Source organism: Octopus bimaculoides, chromosome 11, assembly GCF_046866305.1.
Source record: "Octopus bimaculoides isolate indiv1 chromosome 11, ASM4686630v1, whole genome shotgun sequence".
Lineage (NCBI taxonomy): Eukaryota > Metazoa > Mollusca > Cephalopoda > Octopoda > Octopodidae > Octopus > Octopus bimaculoides.
In genome coordinates, this window is record NC_142938.1 from 45,836,698 (window position 1) to 45,860,607 (window position 23,910).

The 23,910-nt window shown below is 32.9% G+C and overlaps 1 protein-coding gene across 8 annotated transcripts in view; it reads right to left on the reverse strand.

Moving 5' to 3' along the window:
• Window positions 1–1,671: 1,671 nt before the first annotated feature.
• The window catches only part of LOC106869495 (sodium channel protein para), a 382,200-nt gene continuing 359,961 nt past the window's right edge, over window positions 1,672–23,910 (reverse strand). For all 8 annotated transcript variants that reach the window (XM_052971777.2, XM_052971776.2, XM_052971775.2 and 5 more), the window contains 8 exons: window positions 22,467–22,640; window positions 18,114–18,236; window positions 16,860–17,132; window positions 13,854–13,907; window positions 10,883–11,020; window positions 10,670–10,777; window positions 8,138–8,408; window positions 1,672–4,280 (listed from right to left, as the gene is read on the reverse strand). In XM_052971777.2, the coding sequence (XP_052827737.1) occupies window positions 3,187–4,280; window positions 8,138–8,408; window positions 10,670–10,777; window positions 10,883–11,020; window positions 13,854–13,907; window positions 16,860–17,132; window positions 18,114–18,236; window positions 22,467–22,640 (2,235 nt within the window). In that variant the 3' untranslated portion in view covers window positions 1,672–3,186. The remainder of the gene's footprint in view (window positions 4,281–8,137; window positions 8,409–10,669; window positions 10,778–10,882; window positions 11,021–13,853; window positions 13,908–16,859; window positions 17,133–18,113; window positions 18,237–22,466; window positions 22,641–23,910) is intronic.

The window sequence follows — 23,910 nt, forward strand, 5'->3', positions numbered from 1 at the left end:
GCAGGGTTTTGGAATTTTTGGCGAATCATACACAGTGCATGGAATTTGGCTACCCCAATACGGACTACTTATAATGTAGCAATTAAATATATAATTATTCTGAGTATGTGATATAAATTCAAATGTAATATCCATGAAATTCGATTCACTTTTATGAAATGTAAAACGAATTTGCATTATATGAACGTGTCAACTGAAATGAATATATTTCATGGGATTCTTTGAATAAATAGCAGATAATTTTTTAAATTTGGCATTTAAAAAATTCAAATTTACTTTTCTACAATAAACAATTTCCGCAGATTCTAAAACGAGATCTTAATTAGTATGTAAAGTAATTACATCATTTAAAATTAAAGGAAAATATATTACATATAAAGCAACACGCATGTACACACAGCAATACACACAAAACTAGGTTTTTCTTATAATTTTGATGTATTTTAGAATAATTTTAATGTGAGCAAATATAAATCTTTATTCTTTTGCTCATTAAATATTCATAATTAATACTTCTTCCAAGTTAACTCTCAAGAAATTCTTTGGGATTTTGGGAAAATCTTGTGAACAAAACATTGAAATAATATTACTTAAATGCATGTACACACACACACACGCACACATGCTCACACACACACAGAGAAACACACATACACAAACACATACACATAAATATATATACACACACACATATTTACATACATAGATGTAAATATATGAGACAGTGATATACATATATCCATATGTATATGTAGATATATATATCTATATATAAATATATGTAGATATATATCTATATATAGATTATATATTCCATATATATATATGTTTATTCTACGGAAATATTTTTAGTAGTTTTGTATTGTTTCAAGATCTGTAACTCAGTTTTAGAAATTTCAACTAAGTTTAAGATCTTGCATTAATTATATTTCTAAATTAGTTACATGTTTTAGGTACTAATATCTCATACTCGCAGGGCAGACTGATTGGCCGATCAGAAGTACCAACCAGTGATGAGGTAGCCAAACCCCACCAAGCTTTATCTAGGGAGGAATTCACTCAGGTAAAACCTAAGTTATAACAGGGTCTTCAAATGTAGGTGAACGACATGGGTCTTGAGATGCAGGCAGCAATTGGGTCTTCATATACAAGCAATAAGTTATTAAAGTAGCAAGCAAATACTTTTCATTGATAACATACAAAATTGACTTAAGTAGAATACAAATAAGTGGAAGACAGAAAGCTAAATACCAACAAATACTAAAATAAAAATTGCAAGATAAATATAGGCCTTATAGGAATGGCATCTTATAATTTTTTTTGCATGTGTATTTCACAGGATTAACTCTGGCTAGTTAGTTATAAAAACCATACAAGCAAGCAGACTCATTTTTTTTTTAACCTTTTTCATTATTAATTTGTTAAAATTCCCTACCTGAGAAGTGATTATTTTACTATTATTATTTTCCTTGAAGTGCAAACTGGCAGTTAAAAATTTTGAGAAGAATACTTTTGATGTAAAAAAAAAAGTCTAGTAGTTATGTAGAATAACTGCCAATATGTTATTGGCTAATTGACTATGCATAAGTATGCAGACATATATACACATTTACATGACTGTATGCATGATATATAAATGCATACTCAACATTATGCGTGTAGACATGTATATTTTTCTTTTTTTTTTTTACAGTAGCAGTTAATTTGGCAGGGATTTTTTAATATTCAAGATGAATGTAAAATCTGGACATTGTCAAAGATATAATGAAAATGTATATGCTACAATATAGAAAATATTTAGGAAATGTTTGCTGATATAAAAAAAAAAACTTTTTAACTTTAGTTAAGTAGAGTTATTTTAAAATATTTTTTTTTACCAAGCCAGAGCAGATTAAGAAATAAAAAAAACAACTTTTTCATGCGGTATAAGCAAAGATTGTACAAATAAACTTAGTTTTAATTATTAGGAATTAGAGAAATTATGTATATGTATATGTATATGTATATATATATATATATATATATATATATATATACGCACACATATGCATACACACACACACACACACACACACACACACACACAGATATACATGTTTTTTTTTTGTTTACCCACGTGAAGAACTAATTACAATGACAGTGAGCAGACTGAGTGCTTTAATGAGATAAAAATCTCAATATATTATTATTTTGAAAAAAAAAAAAAATTGTGTTTTTGCCCAGATCAAAACAGATGCTCAGAAAGTGACTGTTCAGAGAAGGCCGCCTGTACAAGCCATCCTGAGCATATTTCGTCACCAGGTATGCATGCGGAAAAAAAAATGAAAATATAACAAAAAAAAATGCAGTGATGAGCTGTCAGGTTTAAAAGATGATAAATTTGCATTTTTAAATTAAAAAAAAACCCGCCCCCCACATTTTGAAAAAAAAACAACAAAGCTTGAAAGACTTTATAAAAGCAAATGCTGTTGAGCTGGCACTGCGCTGTCAGGTCAGCTCGTCATATATGAAGAAAGCACAGCCGGCTGTTATCGCAACCATTCATTGTTCTTCCGTATCCCTCCACTGAGTTTCTCCTTCTCCTCCTCCTCCTCCTCCTCCTCCTCCCAGTGCAGTGTATCTTTTAAGTGTTTGTCTTTTTTTATGGAGCTGCTTGTTCTGTATTCTTTCCACGCTTTTTTTTTCTCACCACCTAGCACCCTCAAACTGCTCACAAAGGATAGGGGCTCCAGAATTGCTTTGGAGAAATTTTCTTTTTGTTCCATTTTTCTGCTGCTGTTCAATTGCAGAAATGGAATTAGGTAGAAAGAAACTGAGCAGGTGCTTGGAGTTTTTATATATATATATATATATATACATACATATATATATATATATATATATATACATATATATTTATATACATATATATATATATATATGTATATACACACACACGTGTGTGTGTGTGTGCATGTGTCTGTGTGTTTGAGTGTGTGTGTGTATGTATTTATACATACACATGCACGCACATGTATACGCAAATATGTATATATGCAAATATCAATGTGTATGTATATATATATATGTATTGTATATATATTATATCATATATATATATTATATATCATATATATATATATATATATATATATATATAGCTTACGAAGTCTGCAAGCTGTTGTTATAAATATCAAAAGCACTGCTTCAAGCAACAACTCCACTCTCTGGATAGAGTTCGACAGTTTTCACTTCAGTTTGTATTTCTGTTCCTGATCCACTGGGAGAATCATCAGGAGATTCTTGTGTAATTTCGTCTTGTTTTTTACAACTCTCTTCATATGATGGTGGTGGTGGCAAGGCTGACTGAGGCCTTGGTGGTCGATTTGCACTGAATTGTCTCCATGCTCTCTGTATGATTCTTGCTGCAAAGTGTTCTTTTTGTCTACGTAACGTTGAAGTAATAGGGTTATAATCCACTTTCTCCGCTGCTGGTTCTTCAGCAGCTGATTCATCTGCGGTTCCCAAATAATTCTTTGTCAAAGCTTGTAAAATATCTACACAGTGTACTTTTTCACCTTCACATATAGGAATGTCAAGTTTAACAAGCATAAAATGATTTGGTTTGGGTAACTGAAGAGGTTCTTCCAGGAAGTCTACAAAGTCTGACAGTTCACTGAGTGCAATATATTGGGTTGCTTTAGGATCGAATTTTTCCCACTTTTCATAATACATATCAAAGTCATCTGGAGTGAGACCTTGCTGCACATCTTCAGTGGCTTGGCTAAAGTTCTCGAGTATTACTGCAATGTACATGTTTATTACCACGAGAAAGCTTATAACTAAATAAGTCACAAGGAACAGAACTGCCATACCATAACTTCCACAATTTCCGTTTGCATTTTTGTTTCCAAATATTTCCTTATTAGGATCACATTCTGGAGGTTCTCGCATAATTGCTGCTAAAACACCATCCCAACCTGCAGAAGTGGACATTTGGAATAGAAGAATCATACTCTGAATCAAAGTCTGGAAATTGAAAACATCATCTATACCATTGAAAGCACCGACATCCATAAAGAAGGACATCCCAAACATAGAGTAGATGAACATGACCAAAAATAGAAGCAATCCAATATTGAAGAGAGCTGGTAAAGACACTGCTAAGGAGAATAGCAATGTACGGATACCTTTTGCTGATTTCACAAGACGAAGTACACGGCCAACACGGAAAACACGAACAACACGCAATAATGTTGGCGATACGAAATATTGCTTAATAATATCAGATAAAGCAATACCTGAAATTGAGAAAAGAAAAGAAATAGTTTACAATTCATGTATTTTACGACTTTCAAATAAATCAAAGTAACAAAATGTAACATATGTATGTGTGTATATGTGTATATATGTAAGTTTGTGTGTATATATATGATGTGCATTTGTACATGAAATAATGACTATTTCACAATCACAATAAAAATATATTTTCATGCAAAGTTTACTAAGAGGTCAATAGATTTGAACATATATATGAGAAGGGAATTCCAGAGAATTGACCTTCTGGAGAGGACTAGGCATAGTGGTTAGTGTGGGGCATGGAGTGGGTGGGTGGACACACTATGGATGAATAGAGAGACAAGTGAGTTGGTTGAGCCTGGAGGTGGCATGAAATCAATGAGTTCTGACGAGGAGAGGCCACTGCAGTAGTAGCAGAAGAAGAAAAATGAGTTTAATTAGAAAAAAAGGAAATAGTAGATTGAGTAAAGATTGGCATGGATGACATATACTTTATGAAGATGATTGTAAAGATTTAAATGGGTAACCTTAATACTTTTATTAATTGTGTTATTACTGATGCAAGATTTTGTTGTATCTTTGACCTAAATCTAAATGTGTAAGAAAACATGAGCACAAAAATTTTGCAAAGGGGCCACTCATTATTTTGCGTTTCATGTGTTGAAGAAAAAGTATCGCATGTAGGTTTTTTTTCAAATGTTACATTCAAGTTTGAATTCCTTAACTTAGGTGAAGTAGAGTGTTATGTTGTGGATTCTCTACAAGAACTGTAGAGAGAACGAGCTATTTAAGATTTAAGCAACAACTGTATGAAAGTACCTATTTTATGATAGAAGAGAATGTGTTCATTTTGCCTGTTCTGCTTCAGTAATATAGTGTGTGTGTGTGTATTTGGAAGTATGTTTTGATGCAATACACTTTACCAGAAGTTTTCAACTGAGTGTCCAGTTCAATAATTCACTCCTATATCCTTGCAGTATTGCAATCATACCATCTGAGCAAAGATAGACTAGATTGTTATGAGAATGAGTCATGTAATACTGGAATAATCACAAAATAAAAATGTTGATATTTTGAATGTATTTAATACATGCGTTTTTTTAAATGTTGAGGGCAGTATAGCATAATGGTTATCTTAAGTAAATACTCAAAACCATTAAATGTATTCAAAATATCAACAGTTGATTTTGTGCTGAATCCAGTATATAAAGAGAGAGACAGAGAAAGGTAAGGAGAGATAGAGTAGGTGAAGTAATAGAGAGGGAGAAATGGGATTTGTATAAAGGAAGGATTATGTGTATTTAAAGTAAGGGGCTATAAATAACCAAACACCTATTATATATATAGTCAAATATTTTGAATTTATACATAATAATCAAAATCTATAGGTCATATTAACTTCCCCCTGTGCAAAAGCACTTACTTCACTGAAAAACTTTTATTTAACTTAAGGACTTGATTGGATGTTTAAGCCAAAAATCTTGTTCATCAAAATACAGTTTAGGGAAAATTTTATTCATGATAATTGAAACAATTCAATAAGTTCATACTGATACCAAAAATAATTTTGATAACTAAACACAAACATTGGCAACAATGAAAATCATTGATTGATGCTTTAATGTAGCACCCAGGTGTTATTGGATATATTACTACAATTAGTGATTATATTATGATTGATTAACAAGTTGCTTTGATAGTTAATGTTTTGTTAGTTAATCTGTGAAAGTGTTACAGATTAGTTGCCATATTTTTGTTATCTGCTATATTACTGCAATTAGTTATTGAATTACCATACTTGTGTTTTCTCAGTAATATATAGGATGTATTACCTGGATATATTATTGTGATTTAGTATGTGCGTTGATCTAGTTCACTGATGTAATATTCTGTAGTATTAGTATGGCTACAGAAAATATAAATTTCTTTATTCACTGTATCAATATAGTTAGCTGGTGTGTTATGCTAAGTGTTTGAAATCAGTGCATTATGTTATCCAAGCTTAAAACATGGAGTTTTGAATTGACATCCTCTGTAGGAAGTTAGTGACCATTTGCTTGATATACAGGTTTGTAAGTTAGCATTTTTCTATACACATCTTATTCACTATTTAGAATTAGTATAAGCCATTGCCTGTAGTGAACATAACTGTTGCTATTAGAAGTGAGTATGGTTGCTGCTAACAATTGTTTTACTTGAGTTAACTGATGGGTAAGCAAAATTGTTGTTTATTATATTATTGATGTTAGCCAACATAACAGTTAAGTAAACGTTAACATAAATCATCAATTTCATATATTACTGTTGCTGTATGCCTGCAAACGCCACAACAGCTTGGAATGTTGTTGATCTTTTTAATTTGAAGTACTTTTTCCTGTACACAACACCATCATTGGGGGAGGGGGAACTGTCAAGTTACTGTGATACCTAGAAAAAGAAGGAATGCTGCACATCCTGTAAATACAACACCTTTAATATCATTCTGAATTGCAAACTGTACACAACTTGTTCATTAAGATATAACTCATTACAAAGAAAAAATGCTTTTGATCTAGCAGATTCAGTTCTTATTGATGAAAAATCCTAGTGAACTTTACTCAAATAAGCTTGTTAGTAATTAATCAAACAGTGAACTGAATATTTAATCCACCACAATTTATATGTCATTTTTCATTTGATTGCAGTAGTAAGAGTGTCTTGCATCTGTCAATGGTTAGGATTCTTAAGATGTAGATTATTATGGCTATTTCATGTCTAAATGAAGTCTTCCCAATTTTTTTAATGCAATCTTGTACACTTTTTGTGTTATTTCTTAATTCATCTGAGCAAGAAGAATCTAGTAATAAACAAACCAACATTTGATACATATGGAATACCATGAGGCAGAAATCAGTTTGCTTATTTCTTATAGCAATATTTGCTAATATGTAGCATGGGAAACCTTTCATTAATACTTTTGTTTGTAGAGTGCAATCATTATAAACCATTTCAAAAGTATACTTTAGATGACATATTTGAGAAGTTCGTCAAAATGTACATCAAATAGGTGATTTTTAGATATACTCAAAAGTTTTTTAAAGGTACAATTTCACCATTGCCTCCAAATAGGTAAATGCAAAGTTGCCTCATGAATAATACATTTTCTTTTTCAAATCTCCAATTTGAATTAAGAGATGCTATATCTGTGAGCTTCCTCCCCACACTCTCCCAATTATATACACACAAATGAAATACAATAATTACTTCTATTGGTAAAGATAATTAAGGATACATCACTTTATCATGTGAATTTTGTGAAAACAAATATTTTTATCAGCAAATAGGAATCCTTCTTTTTTATAAGGTTCCTCTTTCATTAGATTATAAACTCTGTTATATTGCAACATCATGAAGAACAGTGTTTTATGACAAGGCATCTACTTCATCTACCAAGTTAGATACCAAAAACCCTGATTGTATTTCAGAGTCTAACTTCAAAGTATTTAATACAGCTAACATTTTTTAAAACTTACCATCCTAATTATTCAATCTTGTGTTTTGCACTACAATCTTTTTTTTAAGATTTTAGTTATATAGCTATGCCAGCTTGATGCCCTTCCTAGTATGAAATTGGAGTAGCAAATATTTTCATTGAGGTAGTAAAGACAAATAGAAATATTTCTTGACAAGGCGTAAAATATATGAATTTGCAGTCTTGTTTTCTATAGCTCAATATCTACATATAATAGCCAGTATGATTGCTATTCTGTCGAATAATATGAAATAAGTTTCAAAATAGTAATTAAACAACAGTGAAAGAATGGACACCCAGCCATAAAAAAATAAATAAAAACAATAATGGCAATAAAACCCAACTTACCCAAAATAGAAAGGACTACAACTACAAAATCAAATATATTCCAAGGTTCTTTGAAGTAATAAAAACGAAGACCCATAAGCTTCATGACACATTCGCCTGTAAAAATTCCAATAAAAACTATATTTATGTATTTCAGGAAGTCCTGAAATGTTTGGCTCATATCATAATGTTCCATGGCCATGGTAATCATATTGAGCAGAATGATCATCATAATGGCAATATCAAATTTTTGACTTGTTGTCAAATGGAACATCCATTCAGCAACTTTGAACTGCAAAAGAAGAAAAGAAAAGTTTTATAATAAATGAATATATATATTTATATATATATATATATATATATATATATATATATATATATATATATATATATATATATATATATATATATATATATATATATATATATATATATATATATATATATATAAGCAAGTAAAATAATATGTCACAGATTTAGAAATTACCTTTTGAGCTGCAAATTAACAATATGGAGATTTTACAGTAAAGAAGTTGAAGGATGATAAGTAAAATCCTAGCTGCTTTTATATTTTTCACAAGTAAACTAAATAAATAATATGGATTTCATTAACTTGGACAGTAAAACAGAAGCTGAAAATAGAAAAGGAGGTTGATCTGGATTAGTCATGGGTAACCTGCAGACCCATGAGATTTTCTGCATGACACACCTAACAAAAGATTCCCTTGAATTTTTTAGTAGTGCAGCCTGCCCAATGATGAGTCATGTCTCATGTATCCCACTTCTTGATAAAGATGACTTATGTCTGATCTAGATCCTTTAGAGCAGTGGTTCCCAAACATTTTTAGGTTACCACTGCCTTGACCCCTAGGCCACATTCCTAGTGCCCCCACCCCAACTAACCATCACAAACAAAGACCTCTTTCTGAAGCAAATTCAAAGCAACTGTATTTCACAAATAAAACTTAACCTAATGAACCTATTATTTTGTTGTTTTTACATGAATTTCCACCCCATTATTGCCCCAATTTTTACATGAATCACTACCCCATTATCGCCTCACTTTTCTTCAATGCCCCCTTGGAAATTTCCACCGCCCCCCCCCCAGGGGTCAATATTGCCCACTTTGGGAACGACTGCTTTAGAGTATCCTTATTATCATTAACTGCTGGGGTTAGCAGCAACTACTTGGTTCTTTTGACTCAATTCTCAAAGTGTATGTAAATCAAGTTTGCAAACCAATACTGATTCTAACCTGGAAACACTTATGTTCCTATTTTATTTTGCAAAGCAATGAATATTCAAATTTTCCATATTACTTCTTCTGTAACAGTGAGGCTTCATATCTATATATTTTAGCATTTTATGTTTATTATTTGTGGTTGAAAATGCAAGCAAGTATGGATATATCAAAATGAAACTCATTTCTAACCCTGAAAAAAGAAAATTTAGATTTAGTTTTAGAAATTTATGCTTGCAAGGTCAATATGTCCAACATACTTCACATCATAGATGGGTAAATATTACATTAATTTGGTTAAGGGACATTTAATCTATGAAAAGTTAATTCTCTCTTTCTGTTTCATGATAAATCTGTGATATTTGTCAATGAAATGCTAAATCCATTTTATTTGACAGACTACTTTGTAAGTAGCTTATCTAATTTAACTCCCATAGCTATTGTTGCTGATAAATAGTTCTTGTTAGATTAATCAAGTATAAGTAAAGATAATCAGATACTTAATAGTAACTGATCATTTAAATCATATAAGATAAAGTACTTTATTCGTAAAAGGATGGAGCATATACAGAGTTACAGTTCCTCATTAATTATCAAAATCAACCAAAAAACACTGATTACTAGTTCATAATACCACATAATACCAATGGAGGAAGACATGTTGAAGACTGACATATATATCAGGTGACTGATTCTAGAATCTTATTTCAAACATAATGACGATCAATACAAGAACATGGAAGTTGTAGAAGATATAAAGGTAGCCTCAAGTGAATTTCTTGTGAAGTAATAGTAGTAGTAGTAGTAGTAGTAGTAGTAGTATGTGGACATGTGCTGTAACAGTGTGTCACATCCACAAATGACACCTTTGCACCACTCAGGCAACAACCTTCCAAGCCATGTATTTGTTTGGGTAATCATTGGTGAAGGTTTTACAAGGTTGAAGTGCAAGTACTACCTTAACCCCTTATAGTCACCTTTTACACAGGGGAAATGTTGGGTCTATTCTTTGATATGCTGATCCTCACACAGCACTGAAGCAGCATGAAATGAAGTGTTTTGCTCAAGAACACAACATGCCACCCAGTCCAAGAATTGAACCCATGATCTGGCAATCATGTGTGCAACACCCTAACCACTAGGCCAACATAAACTTAAGGTGATATCTAATTTCTGTCATATGAACTAGAAAGTACAAAGAGCTGCAGTAAAGTGGGAATAAATAGCCATCCTTGGCAAGCTATGTGCTTAGAACTTTAAGGTGCTGAACAGATTGGTAACTTTTTTGAAAATGTACAATTTTGATTCATTACCTTAGGAAGTGGTATACCCTTCGTGGGTTTTTTAGATTGGAGGTTCTTCATGGCTTTGTAATATTTTTTCTGGTCGTCTGTCATAAACATTTCCAAAGATCCACCGGCCTGAGTACAAAAAAAAAGGAAAAGTTAATATGTTCAGATATGCTTTGGTAGCTTTCAAAATTTACTTGAACAAACAAATGACTTTCATTACAGTTTGAATATTACCTTCTTTTTTTGTTGATTAAAGTTATCAATGATGACACCAATGAAAAGGTTCAACGTGAAGAATGATCCAAAAATGATAAATAACACGAAGTATAGGTACATGTAAATACTGTATTCTTTAATCGGCTGCTCTTCTATCTACAAAAGAAAAAAAAGTAAATCTTTCTTAAGGGTATAATTTAGTTTGATTAATCATAAGATCAGGTTAAATGCTATAGGGGTGATATGGATATATATGTGTGTGTATATATATATATATATATATATATATATATATTATGTATGTATTATATATATCAAGTGTATCATCATGTCGTATTTTCAAGCAAATGGTCTGACATCACACCATGAATAGTTATGAGCCAAAAATAGATATCCTTGCAATCAACCAATCAACATAGAGTTAATGAGAAAATGTTAATGTGGACTTGTGCTGTGTATGTATATGTTTTATAGCCTATGGAAGACAAGGAGTTTAGTGAACTGCTTATTTAGGATTGCTTACTTTATGAATTTCATAAGAGCAGCAATGCAACACATGCAAAGGAAAACATATGTATTATATATCCTGATGGTGTGAGTGTTTGAAAATGCTAAAAGTGGCTTAACAAATTCAAGAACAATGATTTTGATCATTTGGATGGGTATTGATGAGGAAGACCAACTTTTCTCAGTAATGACACAATAAAAACAGTAACTGAAGAGGATCTGTGTCAAAGTAGTAGGGGATTATCCCAGAGTCTTAATAAACTATAGTCCACTGTGCAAGGTTATCTCAAGCAAAACGGAAAAGTGTTTACAGAAGGGTAAGGGTTTACCTCTTCTTGCAACATGATAATGCAAAGCCACATTCAATAAGGGTAATCTAAGAAAAGATAGTCTGGGAAACTTTACCTCACTCCACCTACTCACCAAACTTAGCACTATCAGATTTTCACCTATTCAAGCCACTTGAACATTTACCAGTGGAAAAACATATAGAAGCAGGGATGTTGTTGAAATGACACTCCAAACATTTTTCACTTCTAAAGAACCTGATTTATTTTGGTTTTGAGGTGGGAAAATGTTATTGTTAATGAAAGCAATTATGTTTTCAATGAGTAAATATTTTGATTATATGATTTATGCTAATTTGAACTCATTATTTGAAATGTGATATTACTTTTTGGTACCTCTAATACATATATATAGTTTGTTGAATTAGATATTTTTCCAGTTAAGTACAGCTTTCTAAATTAACTTTTCAACTAAAATATTTGATTACAATGCTATGCAACTAGGATAGTTGAAATAGTATTCTAAATATATGTATTATGCATGTGCTTGTATATATTTGAGAGAGAGAGAGAGAGAGAGAGAGGGAGAGAGAGAGAGAGAGAGAGAGAGAGAGAGTGAGAGAGAGAGAGAGAGAGAGAAAGAGAGAGAGAGAGAGAGATAGAGAGAGAGAGAGAGAGAGAGAGAGTGTGTCTATGTGTGAATGTCATACCATTATTTTTTATTTTGGGATTTCTTTTCCTAATATTTAACATACTACTATTAAGTGACATTGATACTTACTACTTACTTTAAAAAATAAATAGGAAATACAAGTGGAAAAGCAACTTTAATAATTCATTGACATCGGTAGGCATTGCCCACCTAACACAATAACCAAAACTTACCAGATCTATTGAGGTAAAAGATAGGTTTATAAGATATCAAGGAATAGAATATATGCAGAAAGGTTGAACAGCCCAGTTATAAAAGTTTCTTTATGATGGACTTAGTACTCTGTATGAGATCTAGTGATGAAGTAGAAAGTGGCACAGAAACAATATAGTTTATGTGTGAAAGAATGCTGAGTCCAATGGTGTATTTAATTTATATTTCAAAAAGGATTACTTAGAATATCTGAGTGCTAATTATCTTGATCCAATAACATTAGTTCTACAAACATTGTTAAGGACTAATCTGTCAAAATGACATGAATTTGGCATAAGCCTCATTCCTTATTCAATCTATGCTTTCACCTCTACTGCTTCAATAAAATCCATGAATTAATTACTCTGTAGGACAACTATGAGTGGAGGTGCAATGGCCCAGTAGTTAGGGCAGCGGACTCGCAGTCATAGGATCGGGGTTTCGATTCCCAGACCGGGTGTTGTGAGTGTTTATTGAGTGAAAACACCTAAAGCTCCACGTGGTTCCGGCAGGGGATGGTGGCGAACCCTGCTGTACTCTTTCACCACAACTTTCTCTCACTCTTACTTCCTGTTTCTGTTGTGCCTGTAATTCAAAGGGTCAGCCTTGTCACACTGTGTCACGCTGAATATCCCCGAGAACTACGTTAAGGGTACACGTGTCTGTGGAGTGCTAAGCCACTTGCACGTTAATTTCACGAGCAGGCTGTTCCGTTGATCAGATCAACTGGAACCCTCGACGTTGTAAGCGACGGAGTGCCAACAACAACAGGACAACTATGAGCACAGCAATGATAGTAGAAATCAGAAGATTAAAAGCACTAGTAAGTAGTATCTTTCAAAATAAAATATTGTAGAAATAGTTTCATTTTAAAACATTTCCATTGATCTTTTTAATGCTAAAAATGTCTGGGTATCAGTGTATATTTTAAAGATAAAATGATTTTCCAAGTACCAAATATTTAACCAAGAAATACCAGTGATACCTATGTTTTTTTAATTACACAAAATAGTAACACAATATAATGGTTGCAACAATATTTTAATCCCTGAGATGTGGATTAGTATACATAGATAAAATTTGTGAAAATATAATTGAAAATCTAACAAGGTTAGGTAACTCTGGTTTGCATTTTATGTTCCTAATCCATCTTTTACCTCAGAACTCATAAGTCATAATTGCTGTTATTCTTTATTCCCATGTCAACTTTGAGTGAGCACACCTGATTAAAGGTGTTCCAATCATGACCATCACGTCTTTTTAATATATCAGCAGTAACATGTTTACTTACTTCTCTAATATCTGTGGCATCTGCCATTATATCTATCCAACCTTTAAATGTAGCCTGCAATTGAAAATAAAATCAAGAAATATTTAATAAAATAAGAAAAATATTAAAGAGGAAATAAGAACAAATATGTTTGAACTATTCTATTTTTCTTAAGTAAAAGCTTTTAGAAGAGTAGCATTTGACTTTATTTTCAGTTTGTTTAAACTATAGCAAATTTTGCTCAGTATATTTTATTTTCTAGCAGGTTTTAGATGTTTTGCCTATATATACACATCTTTGTGCTGGGATTGAATAAAGGAAACTTTATTCTAAAATACTTTCATCTTTTATGTTGGTATTTTCAAAAGGTAAGCATTAATTCATCACACATTTTTTTTCAGTTAATTCAGTCATGGTGCTTCAAAAATCATTGACAGAAATTGCAGAAAGAGAATTTAGGAAGGTCTAAAGTTTCTGAAATACTTTTTCATTTCAGTTTTTTATTAATGGAAATAATGGACACTCATAATATATACTGTCTTGTGTTTTTTCCAATTGCATGAACTAAAAGTCGGAAGGGGACAGGATAAACTACCTACATAAACTTGCCATAGAAGCAAGCAGTAATTTTATGTTGTCCTTATTCTTAGTGTAACTTTTGAAGAGTGCAGTTTGATTTTAACAGTTATTTTTTCAAAGCTAAAATGGAAGTGACGAAGGAGCATATTTGGCATATTTTGCTTTATGAGTTCAATAAAGGCAACAATGCAACAGAAAGTGTGAGGAATATTAATGCAGTATATGGAGATCGGACAATAAACATAAGCTAGTGTCAAGTGGTTCCAGAAATTCTGAGCTGAGAGCTACAGCCTAGAAGATGAGCCTTCCTGTAAGATCTGTAGAGCTTGATGAGGATGTTCTGCAAACCCTGGTGGAACAAAATCCCATTGTAAGTGTTGAGTAATTAATAAAGAAGCTCAGATGTGGTCATTCAACCAGTCATTCAAGTCAGTACTAGAAGAAAAACGACCATCTTTGGTTTCAAGACGAAATGTGTTCTTCCATTGGGATAATGCTCTGCCACATACAGCAAGGATGACATTCCAAAGGCTGGAGCAGTTTGAATGGGAAATGATGCCCCACCCATCATTATTTGCTGGACATTACCCCATCTGATTATCATTTACATTGCAGTCTTCAAAATCATTTGAATGGAAAAAATATGAATTCTGTAGACAAGGTCATAACAGTACTAGAGGAGTAATTTTTGTCATGGACAAGTGAATTTTGGAAGAGGGGCCTTGAAGCCTACCAGATAGATGGAAGAGCATTGTAGAAAATGAAGGAGAATATATTTTAGATTAAAAAAGAACTTTGTTTATCTTAATTTTGAAAAATAAAAGAAGTATAAAAAGATCACATTATTTATGAGATGACACAATAGAAAAGACAAACTCATTCAGTATTAAAACTCAATCCATGATCAGAACTTTTCTATGTCTGAGTTCAGTAATCAAGTACAGCTGTAGTTCTGACCACATACTATTTGTTAAAGGGACTTCAGAAGCAGACACATATTTTGCTCATTTACCAACTACTTTACAATGTATATAGGGTGCATATTGTTGTAAAGCACTAAAGAGATTGTCTTATTCATTTGTCACTTTGATGGAGTGTGAGTTATTTGCTTTCTGTTATGACACCAGTACAGGAGGAGTGATGCTCTGTATACAGGACAAAGTAGAGAGAATAAGAGAGCTAAAAACTAAGGAGGGGAAATGGGGGAGTAGGGGAATGATGCAAGCAGTGAGGCCAGAAGTATGGGAGCAAGTGTATAAGTACTAAAAGTACTCAATAACTTAGTGTATGTACAGGTGACCAAGGAGGGTATTAGAAGAGAGAGAGAGAGAGAGAGAGAGAGAGAGAGAGAGAGAGAGAGAGAGAGAGAGAGAGAGAGAGCAATGACATAAGAAGGATCAGGATGGTTGGGTGAAGAAAGGAACAGTAGTATGATATAAATAGCAAAGGGAGGGATTAGTAACAACAGAGGTGGACAAAGGTTAGAATAGGTGATGAAATAAGATAAAGAGTAGGTGATGGGTGGCAATAAAAATAACTCTGAGTATGTATGAGTGAGAAATGTGATAGCTAGTAGTAGAGAAGCATGAAAAGTAAAGAAGCATAAAGAGTAAAGTAAAGGAGATGTCCTAGAGACAAGGAGTCAAAAAGACATGAGAACGATTTAACACAGTCTCTAATACATAGGCTTAGTTGAGGAATGAAGGTGAACTGAAAGGAAAATAAGCAATAGGGTGATAGTGGGGTTCAAATGCTTTAAAATATGTAAGGTGACAGGGGAATGTAAAATGTAAAGAGCATGCTTGGTAGAGTACAAAGCATCTCAGCCTCTAAACAGAAATTTATTGAAGATGGTTGGGTCTTCTGTAGCACTGCATATAAACAATCAATACAATCCTTTGTCTTCTCTTCTGAGAGATACAGCATCTTCAGATCAATCTTCACTATTTCGTCCCAAGTCTTCCTTGGTTTTTCTCTTCCACAGGTTTTATTAGCAAGTACTCAGTATTTCTTTATGCCACAGTTATCCCTCACAACATCATAAGTTATGAAGAATATGCACTCTTTTCTCTTGCACACTGTATCTTATTCTTCTTTGTTCAGAGGGCTACTGCTGCTATTAGCAACAAGGGTTTTCTCTTTCAGAGTGAAAGGTAGATTGTATGATATTTGTGTGAGGACTGAGATGCTGCATGGTACTAAGACATGGGACTTGGAGGCAGAAGACTTGCAAAGGCTAGAAAGAAATGAAGCAATGAATATCCATCTCATAAACTGTATTTAATAAGATAATTGCTTTCACCTGTATTGAATTCTCTTTACTTATTTCATGTTAATTCAGGTTCAGATTTTAACATGCACGCGTGCGCACACGCACACACACACACACACACACACACGACACACATACACAGATGTAGAAAGAGAGAGAATAAAAATAATACTTGCCACTTGAAATAAAGCTAAATAGCCGTTAAATACATTGTCAAAGTTAATTGGTGAGTTTTTCCATTCATAAATATTTCTATTTTCCTCACATTGTGAGCGGTTGTTGACTTCTTCTGCTGGCACTTTGCTCTTGTTCTGAATATACAGACATTTATGGAATCTGCCGTTGAAGAGTTGTACGCCCATGATGCTAAAGATTAGCCAAAAGACGAGGCATACTAACAGCACATTGAAGATAGATGGTACAGCTTTTATTAAAGCATTTACTACCACCTGAAAATATAAAATCAATATGTTAGAAAAAAGAAATACTTAAAGAATCTGATATAAACATATTTATCTTTGTTATAATCAATATCGCCATCTACTACATCCTCCCCTGAACAAACAAACTCATCTCTTTGGTTTTAGTTTCAATAATGTAATTATTTTAAGCCTGCGTTGATATTTTTGTATGTGTTCTGATTGTACTTTTATATATGTGTCACCAGTTATGTTGTGGACACATTTTGTTTCCCTTGTGATGTTCAGCATCCTGGGATCAGCTTTTATCACTTCTTATGTCTCTCGTGTGTGCAAATGCCTAGATAAACCACAAAAGGAAACATGTAGCAGCAAAGAAATATTAAGGTAATTTTTTTTACCATTTTGGTCCATTTCTTTTCTAAAAATTTTGCTACCAATATAAATATTGAAACATAAAAGCACACTAAAATGAGTTTTATTAAAAAAAAAAAATGAAATTAGTAAATCTCAGAGGAAAAATGTTTTGAAATAAATATAGCATACACTCTATGGTTAGGAAAACATTTTCATTACATAAAAAAGAAAGATGTTTTCTGCAATTGTTTTTGGCCAGTAGGCATGCTTGGATAATTTAATTAGCATTTTTACAAATCCATACTGCTCTCTACTTGGTAGATCAGTAGAAACTCAAGACATTTTTCAAGTTTGCTAGTGCATGGTTGATTGGGATTACTCAATATAAATATAATATATCAAGAACCATATCTATATAAGTTGATACATAGAACTAAGAATAGCAGTGATAGGTATCATACAGTGGTGCATCTCTAGGAGAAGGATGATACTTCGGTGATGTCCAAAACAGTCTATATATTGAATGAATATTACTTACAAGTAGTATGACATTATCATGTCCTACTTGTGTCAACACACAGTCACTAAACTGTTGACAATGATTATAATAATAATGAACTTTTAGGAGAGAAAAATTATATTCTGAAGTCTTACCCTCATTCCTTCCCATCTGGATACTGCTCTGAGCGGTCGAAGTGCGCGAAGAGTTCTCATAGATCGAAATGCGCTGAGATTTCCCATGCCGATACTTTCTGCGGCTAACATGATAATTGAAACCTAAAATACAAGTTCAATGTGATGATTAGATGCCTTTAACATATCATCAAAGATAATAATGATTAGCTATCCCTGAAGCATGATCATCTTTTTAGAGAAATATAATCATGTAAATTTTTCTAATCAGAGTGTAAGTGTAGTATGTATAATAACAAATTAATTCTTAACAAGATGGGCTCTTGAAGCTATAATGCATTAGTAAGTTCTTATAAATGCATATATAGAGAAGCTGATACATAGTTTGAATATTGATGGTAAAAGGTCTGAAAAAAGCACATGAAAATCATGTGCAGACAATTATAAATGCTTCTTCATTATAAGAATTCAATGCACTGTATGAGATCTTCCATATTTACTTCAGTACAACACCATTTGAATACGCTATATATCCCCATCCACTTACCAATAATTAATTTTACCTACTTATATAAATGTGATCCCATGTACAGCCATATTTATTTATAGCTTTTAAAAAACCAACATAATATAAGTGCAAATTTTATGATGTTAAGTTAAAATTTTGCTATAAGCAATATGTCTCTTTATCATATCCATACTTTTATTATATGATTGCATTCTGAAGAAGTATTATTTTCACAACTAGCAAATGTAAATAATATAATTTTCATATTTTAAACTAAGTTTTGAAATTAAATGATCTCTTTTAAACAACAGAGTTCATAACTGTACACCACCAGTGTTCTAACAATTACACAGTTGCTAAGAATTAACAATTGCCATTGGATGTATTTGCTACAAATATGGTGCTTCATAGCTGCAGGCAGTGGGGTGCATTCATTAGTGGTTAGCTGTCTTGGGACTACCACCTTCAGTGTTTTCATATTCACTGATACAAACATATGAAAATGAAGATACATTTACTTAGTTTTACTGGGGTCAGCTGAAAAGTTCATAGGCTAACCAAGACACTCACATAGAATGTAATCAAATGAGATTTATTTTTCAACATAGTCCACCTTGCAGTCCACACACTTCTTCCACTGGTTTTGCATTGCTTGGATCTCATTGGTGAAGAAACTTTTACCCTGTTGGTCAAGTCATCAACAGCAAATATGACGCCATCATCATTGCAATACTAGTTCCCAGCCAAGTATTTTTTCATGTTGGAGAACAGATGATAGTTAGATGGGGTCAAATCAAGAGAATACAGAGGGTGATCAAAGCCACAGCAGCCACTGAAACCAAGGACTTGAGTGCTGGAGCATTGTCTGATGAAACAAGACCCCTTTTATCATTTTTCCTGGGTGTTTGGTCTTGACTGCCTTTCATAATTGCCTCAGCAAGTTGGTATAGTACTCTCTATTAATGGTGCAGCCCTTTTGAAGATAGTCAATAAACACAATGCTTTATGCACCACAAAAAACTGAGGCTGTCACCTTCCCTACTGATGAAATGATTTGGCCTTGTTTGGAGCAGGTGAGGCAGGGTGTTTCTACTGCATGGATTGTATCGTTGTCTCTGGTTCAAAGTGATGAAGCCAACACTCATCTTGGGTTTGGAGATGTTTGAGGAGACCAGCTGGGTCTGCCTGAAACAATGTCAGATTTTCCCATGATGTGATCAGTTTGGTGAGCTTTTGATCAGATGTCAAAAGATATGGCATCCAACAAGCAGAAACCTCCATCATGTCATGTTCATAGTGCAGAATAGTCTTAAATCTCTCATGGTATATGCTAATAGCATCGACTATTTGAGTTATAGTCAATTCTTGTCATCCATTATCATGTGGTGAACACACTGTTTTCCTTGCACTTGCACTGGATATCCTGCACTTGCACTGGATATCCTGCACTTGCACTGGATATCCTGCAAGTGCAGGATGTCCAGATGTTGGATTATCTTTAAGACTCTCCCTCTACCTCCTAAATTTAGCTAACCACTTTTGCACTGTTGATAAACCTGGAGTGCCATCCCCTAATGTAGTAACCATGTCAGCATGAATGTCCTTGGGGGATAAACCCTTTTTCTGCAGGTACCTGATAATACCATGAAGCTAAATTTTGTTCATTATCAAAAGAAGCCACTACTATTTTCTTTTGAAGTGTTCTTTGAACAGTCAGATGTCAGCTTATCTGGAAAGAAATAATTCACTTATTAATAAGAAGAGTTGAAATTAATGCAAGCAAGATTTCACAGCTATAGCATCAATCCTTCATAGTTAGCTAGTGAGCTTTTCAGCCCACCCTTGTACACTCAAGTATAATACTACCCACACTTCAAATTTTGAACAAGTGGGGCTGAAGACTGATCCTTCATGAACTCCTGCTTGTACCCTGAATTCTTTGCTGTACTCATTAATCCTCACTTTACTGGTAGTGTCCCTGTACATGACTTGTACTGCTCTCACCAACCACTCATCTATCCCTAGTTTCCACATTGACCACCAGGTAAGGGATTGGAGGACCCTGTCAAAGGCTTTCTCCAAGTCAACAAAAGTCAAGTACAATATGAGTAAATACAATATGCAGAAACAATGTTGTTTATGATGTGAAAGAATTCTAAACTATGGTATAAATAAATTATTTTAAGAAGGTGGACTTTGAAAAGCATCATATCTGAGTATTAATCATTTAGAGCCAGTAATGCTGGTTCTACAAATACTGTTCAAAGACCAATCTGGAGATAAAATGTGAACTTGGCATATAAAACTGATAAAGGTTTTTACAACAGCTTGATTCATGATACTTGAATCATTGATATAAACTAGTATATAGTTGTAGAATTTATTGATGTCTAAACTAGAATTGATCAAAGAATGCTCAATTAAGATCATTTTATTTCTGCCTATAATCAGTCTAAGTAGGTACTAGTGGTAAAACTGAAAGTGGTAAATGATATCTTTAAATCTACTGGTTTGTGTTCATTTAAATTCTAAGAAAATGAAATTAAGTATAGCAAATCATTTGTTCCAAGCAATTTAATGAAGAAACCAATATTATGAATATCTGTTTAATTAGGTTAGTTACTGAACACTTGCTGCCAATTGTAAACAATGATCTGTATACGTATTTAGGTAATGTGATAACTCTGCTTATCTTAGTCTACTCTGCTAGAAATAAACTATGTAAAACTGGTGGCTCAGTTATAAAACACCAAACTAATTCAGGTAACTGAGACACTTCATTTACCAATGTGCAGCTGGTATAGTAGAAGTAACTAGTCTGGTCTGACCTATTATCATTTGACCCATGTAACCATGGAAAAGTGGATGACAATGGTGATAATAATAATGATGATGATGATCACACACACACACACACACACACACACACACACACGCACGCATGCACGCACACACGCACGCACGCACGCATGCACACGCGCACACACACACACACACACACACAGAGGTCAGATGATTCTGATTTATAGACATGTTTAGTTGACAGCCTGTTCACATGTCATGAATTCATATTCAGTACATTACGTTAATTCAACTAATTTTCAGTATTAGCTTTCAGACAAAAGCATACTAGTTGTCTCAGTTGGTCTCTACTGTTGCAAGTGATAACCCTATATCTTCAGGGATCTGAATAATCCATCTCTTAGGCAGTTTACCATTTAGTGTGGAGATCAAGAAGTTTGGGTAGAATATCAGTGCTGTGTAATTATCAGGTAGCCTTGGCAGAATATCAGTGCTACATAGTTATTGAGTGGCCTTCTTATTACATGGGTGACATTTGTAATAATATCTATCATATGAGAAGCCTTTCTTACAGAAGTATTTCTATATCTGTCTTGTAATGACATCTCTAGGACATTCTGTAAACATTGTATTTCAAAAATTTCTACTCTGCATATATTTTCAGATTTTAGGGTCCATGATTTCAAGGCGTAAATTGAGATCAAGAAGATGTGGGTTGTACAACATACACATACACAGATATAAATATATACATACACAAACGTTACAATTAGTCAATGATTAAATTGTTAGACTAATGATCCATGAATAGAAAGTTCAAACTTTTGTTTAATTTTAACCATTGATGTTCTCCAGACAGAACATTATTATAGCTGTCTCCGTCAAAAATAAAATTTGGACAAATCATGACAAGTAAGAATGAAAGGGAGAAAATCTACAATATTCAAATATGAAGGAAATTTTTTCTTGGTTAGGACATTCAATTGAGATTTGTTTCCATGATTATCAATACATGATAATTGATCATATATAGAAATCAAGAAAAAAATGTAACATCATTTTACCGCTACAATTAGGAAATCCAGCCAACACCAGGCATCCGTGAAGTATTTCTTCCATCCAAATGCAAACCATTTTATAAACATTTCACATATAAATATCACAGTGAAACACTTATCCATATACTTCAGGATCTGCCCCATAATCGGTTTTTTTCTCAAATTTATGTCTTCCAAGGCCTATAAGAATGATACAATATTTAATAAATTATCAAAATTATACCATAAAACAAAGGATAACAATTAAAAGGTTATTCCATATAATGAAATACTAACTGAATAAATTAGAAAAATCTAACATAAAACAATATATAAAGAAACAGATGTATGTAATTATTAAACAGTAAATATTAGAATGTTGAATAAACTGTAAACATATATAACAAATATATCAAAGACAGTTTACATTAACGAAAATCATGTAAGCAAGATTGTTTTAAAAATTTAGTTTACAGATGTGTATGTGTGTGAAGGCATTTTGCAATAATTAAGGTCTTGGGTTTGTTATCAGTATGTTATACCTTAAGCCTAAGTTTCTTCAATCTTAGCTTTGGGTTGAGTGAAATTTAGTAGAGGGACACTATGTGGAAGCTTGTCAGATGAACTGTATCTAAAATTCATGAGAACCAACCTCATCACACTGTGTCATACTGATTTTATCAAATGATAACATTAAGGGATCAAGATTCTGGGAAACATTCAACTACTTATAGTGTAATAAGGTAGCTACATTAATCAAATACCTAGAATACTTCTCAGTAAAACCAATGGAGGATCCATTTCCTTTACTTTACTATAATATGTATATATATATTTCTGTGAAACATCAGTTATTTCCTAGTATTATATTTTACTTCAGATATTATTTTGAAAGGTTTCAACAACCTGCTACATGACAGTAGGCATCTTAGTACAACTTTTTGAAAGAGTGTGTAGCGATGGAGTAGACCCCAAATTGCTTTCCTATTGAAAGCTTTCTCGAAGTTAAACTTAGGAAGAAAAAGACTAATTTCTGTGACTATGCAATGGTTATCTGGTGTGTAAGACTTGTCATTCCTAAATCTTACTTGCTCTGCATGTTCAATGGCATTTTTTCAAACTCTCAAGGATGGTCCTTTTGAATACCTTGCTGGATATTTGATAGAAACATGATATCACATCAGTTTATGCACTAGCTAAGATCTTTCTTTTTGTTTTGATAGTTTTACAAGGTAGCTTTCCTTTCACTGTGTGTACTTTGCTTTCCCTCCCTACTTTCTGTAGTATGGATCTAGCAAAATGGTGGTTGTGTTGATATCTGCTTTCAAAGTTTCAGGTACTCTGTCATGTGGGCCTGCTGCTTATCTGTTTGCAACAACTTTTAGTTTTTATCATTTCATTCTTTACAGGAATGTCTACTATTGTAAACAGTTGTCTTAAAAGTGATTGACTAGGTGATGCATCAAACTAT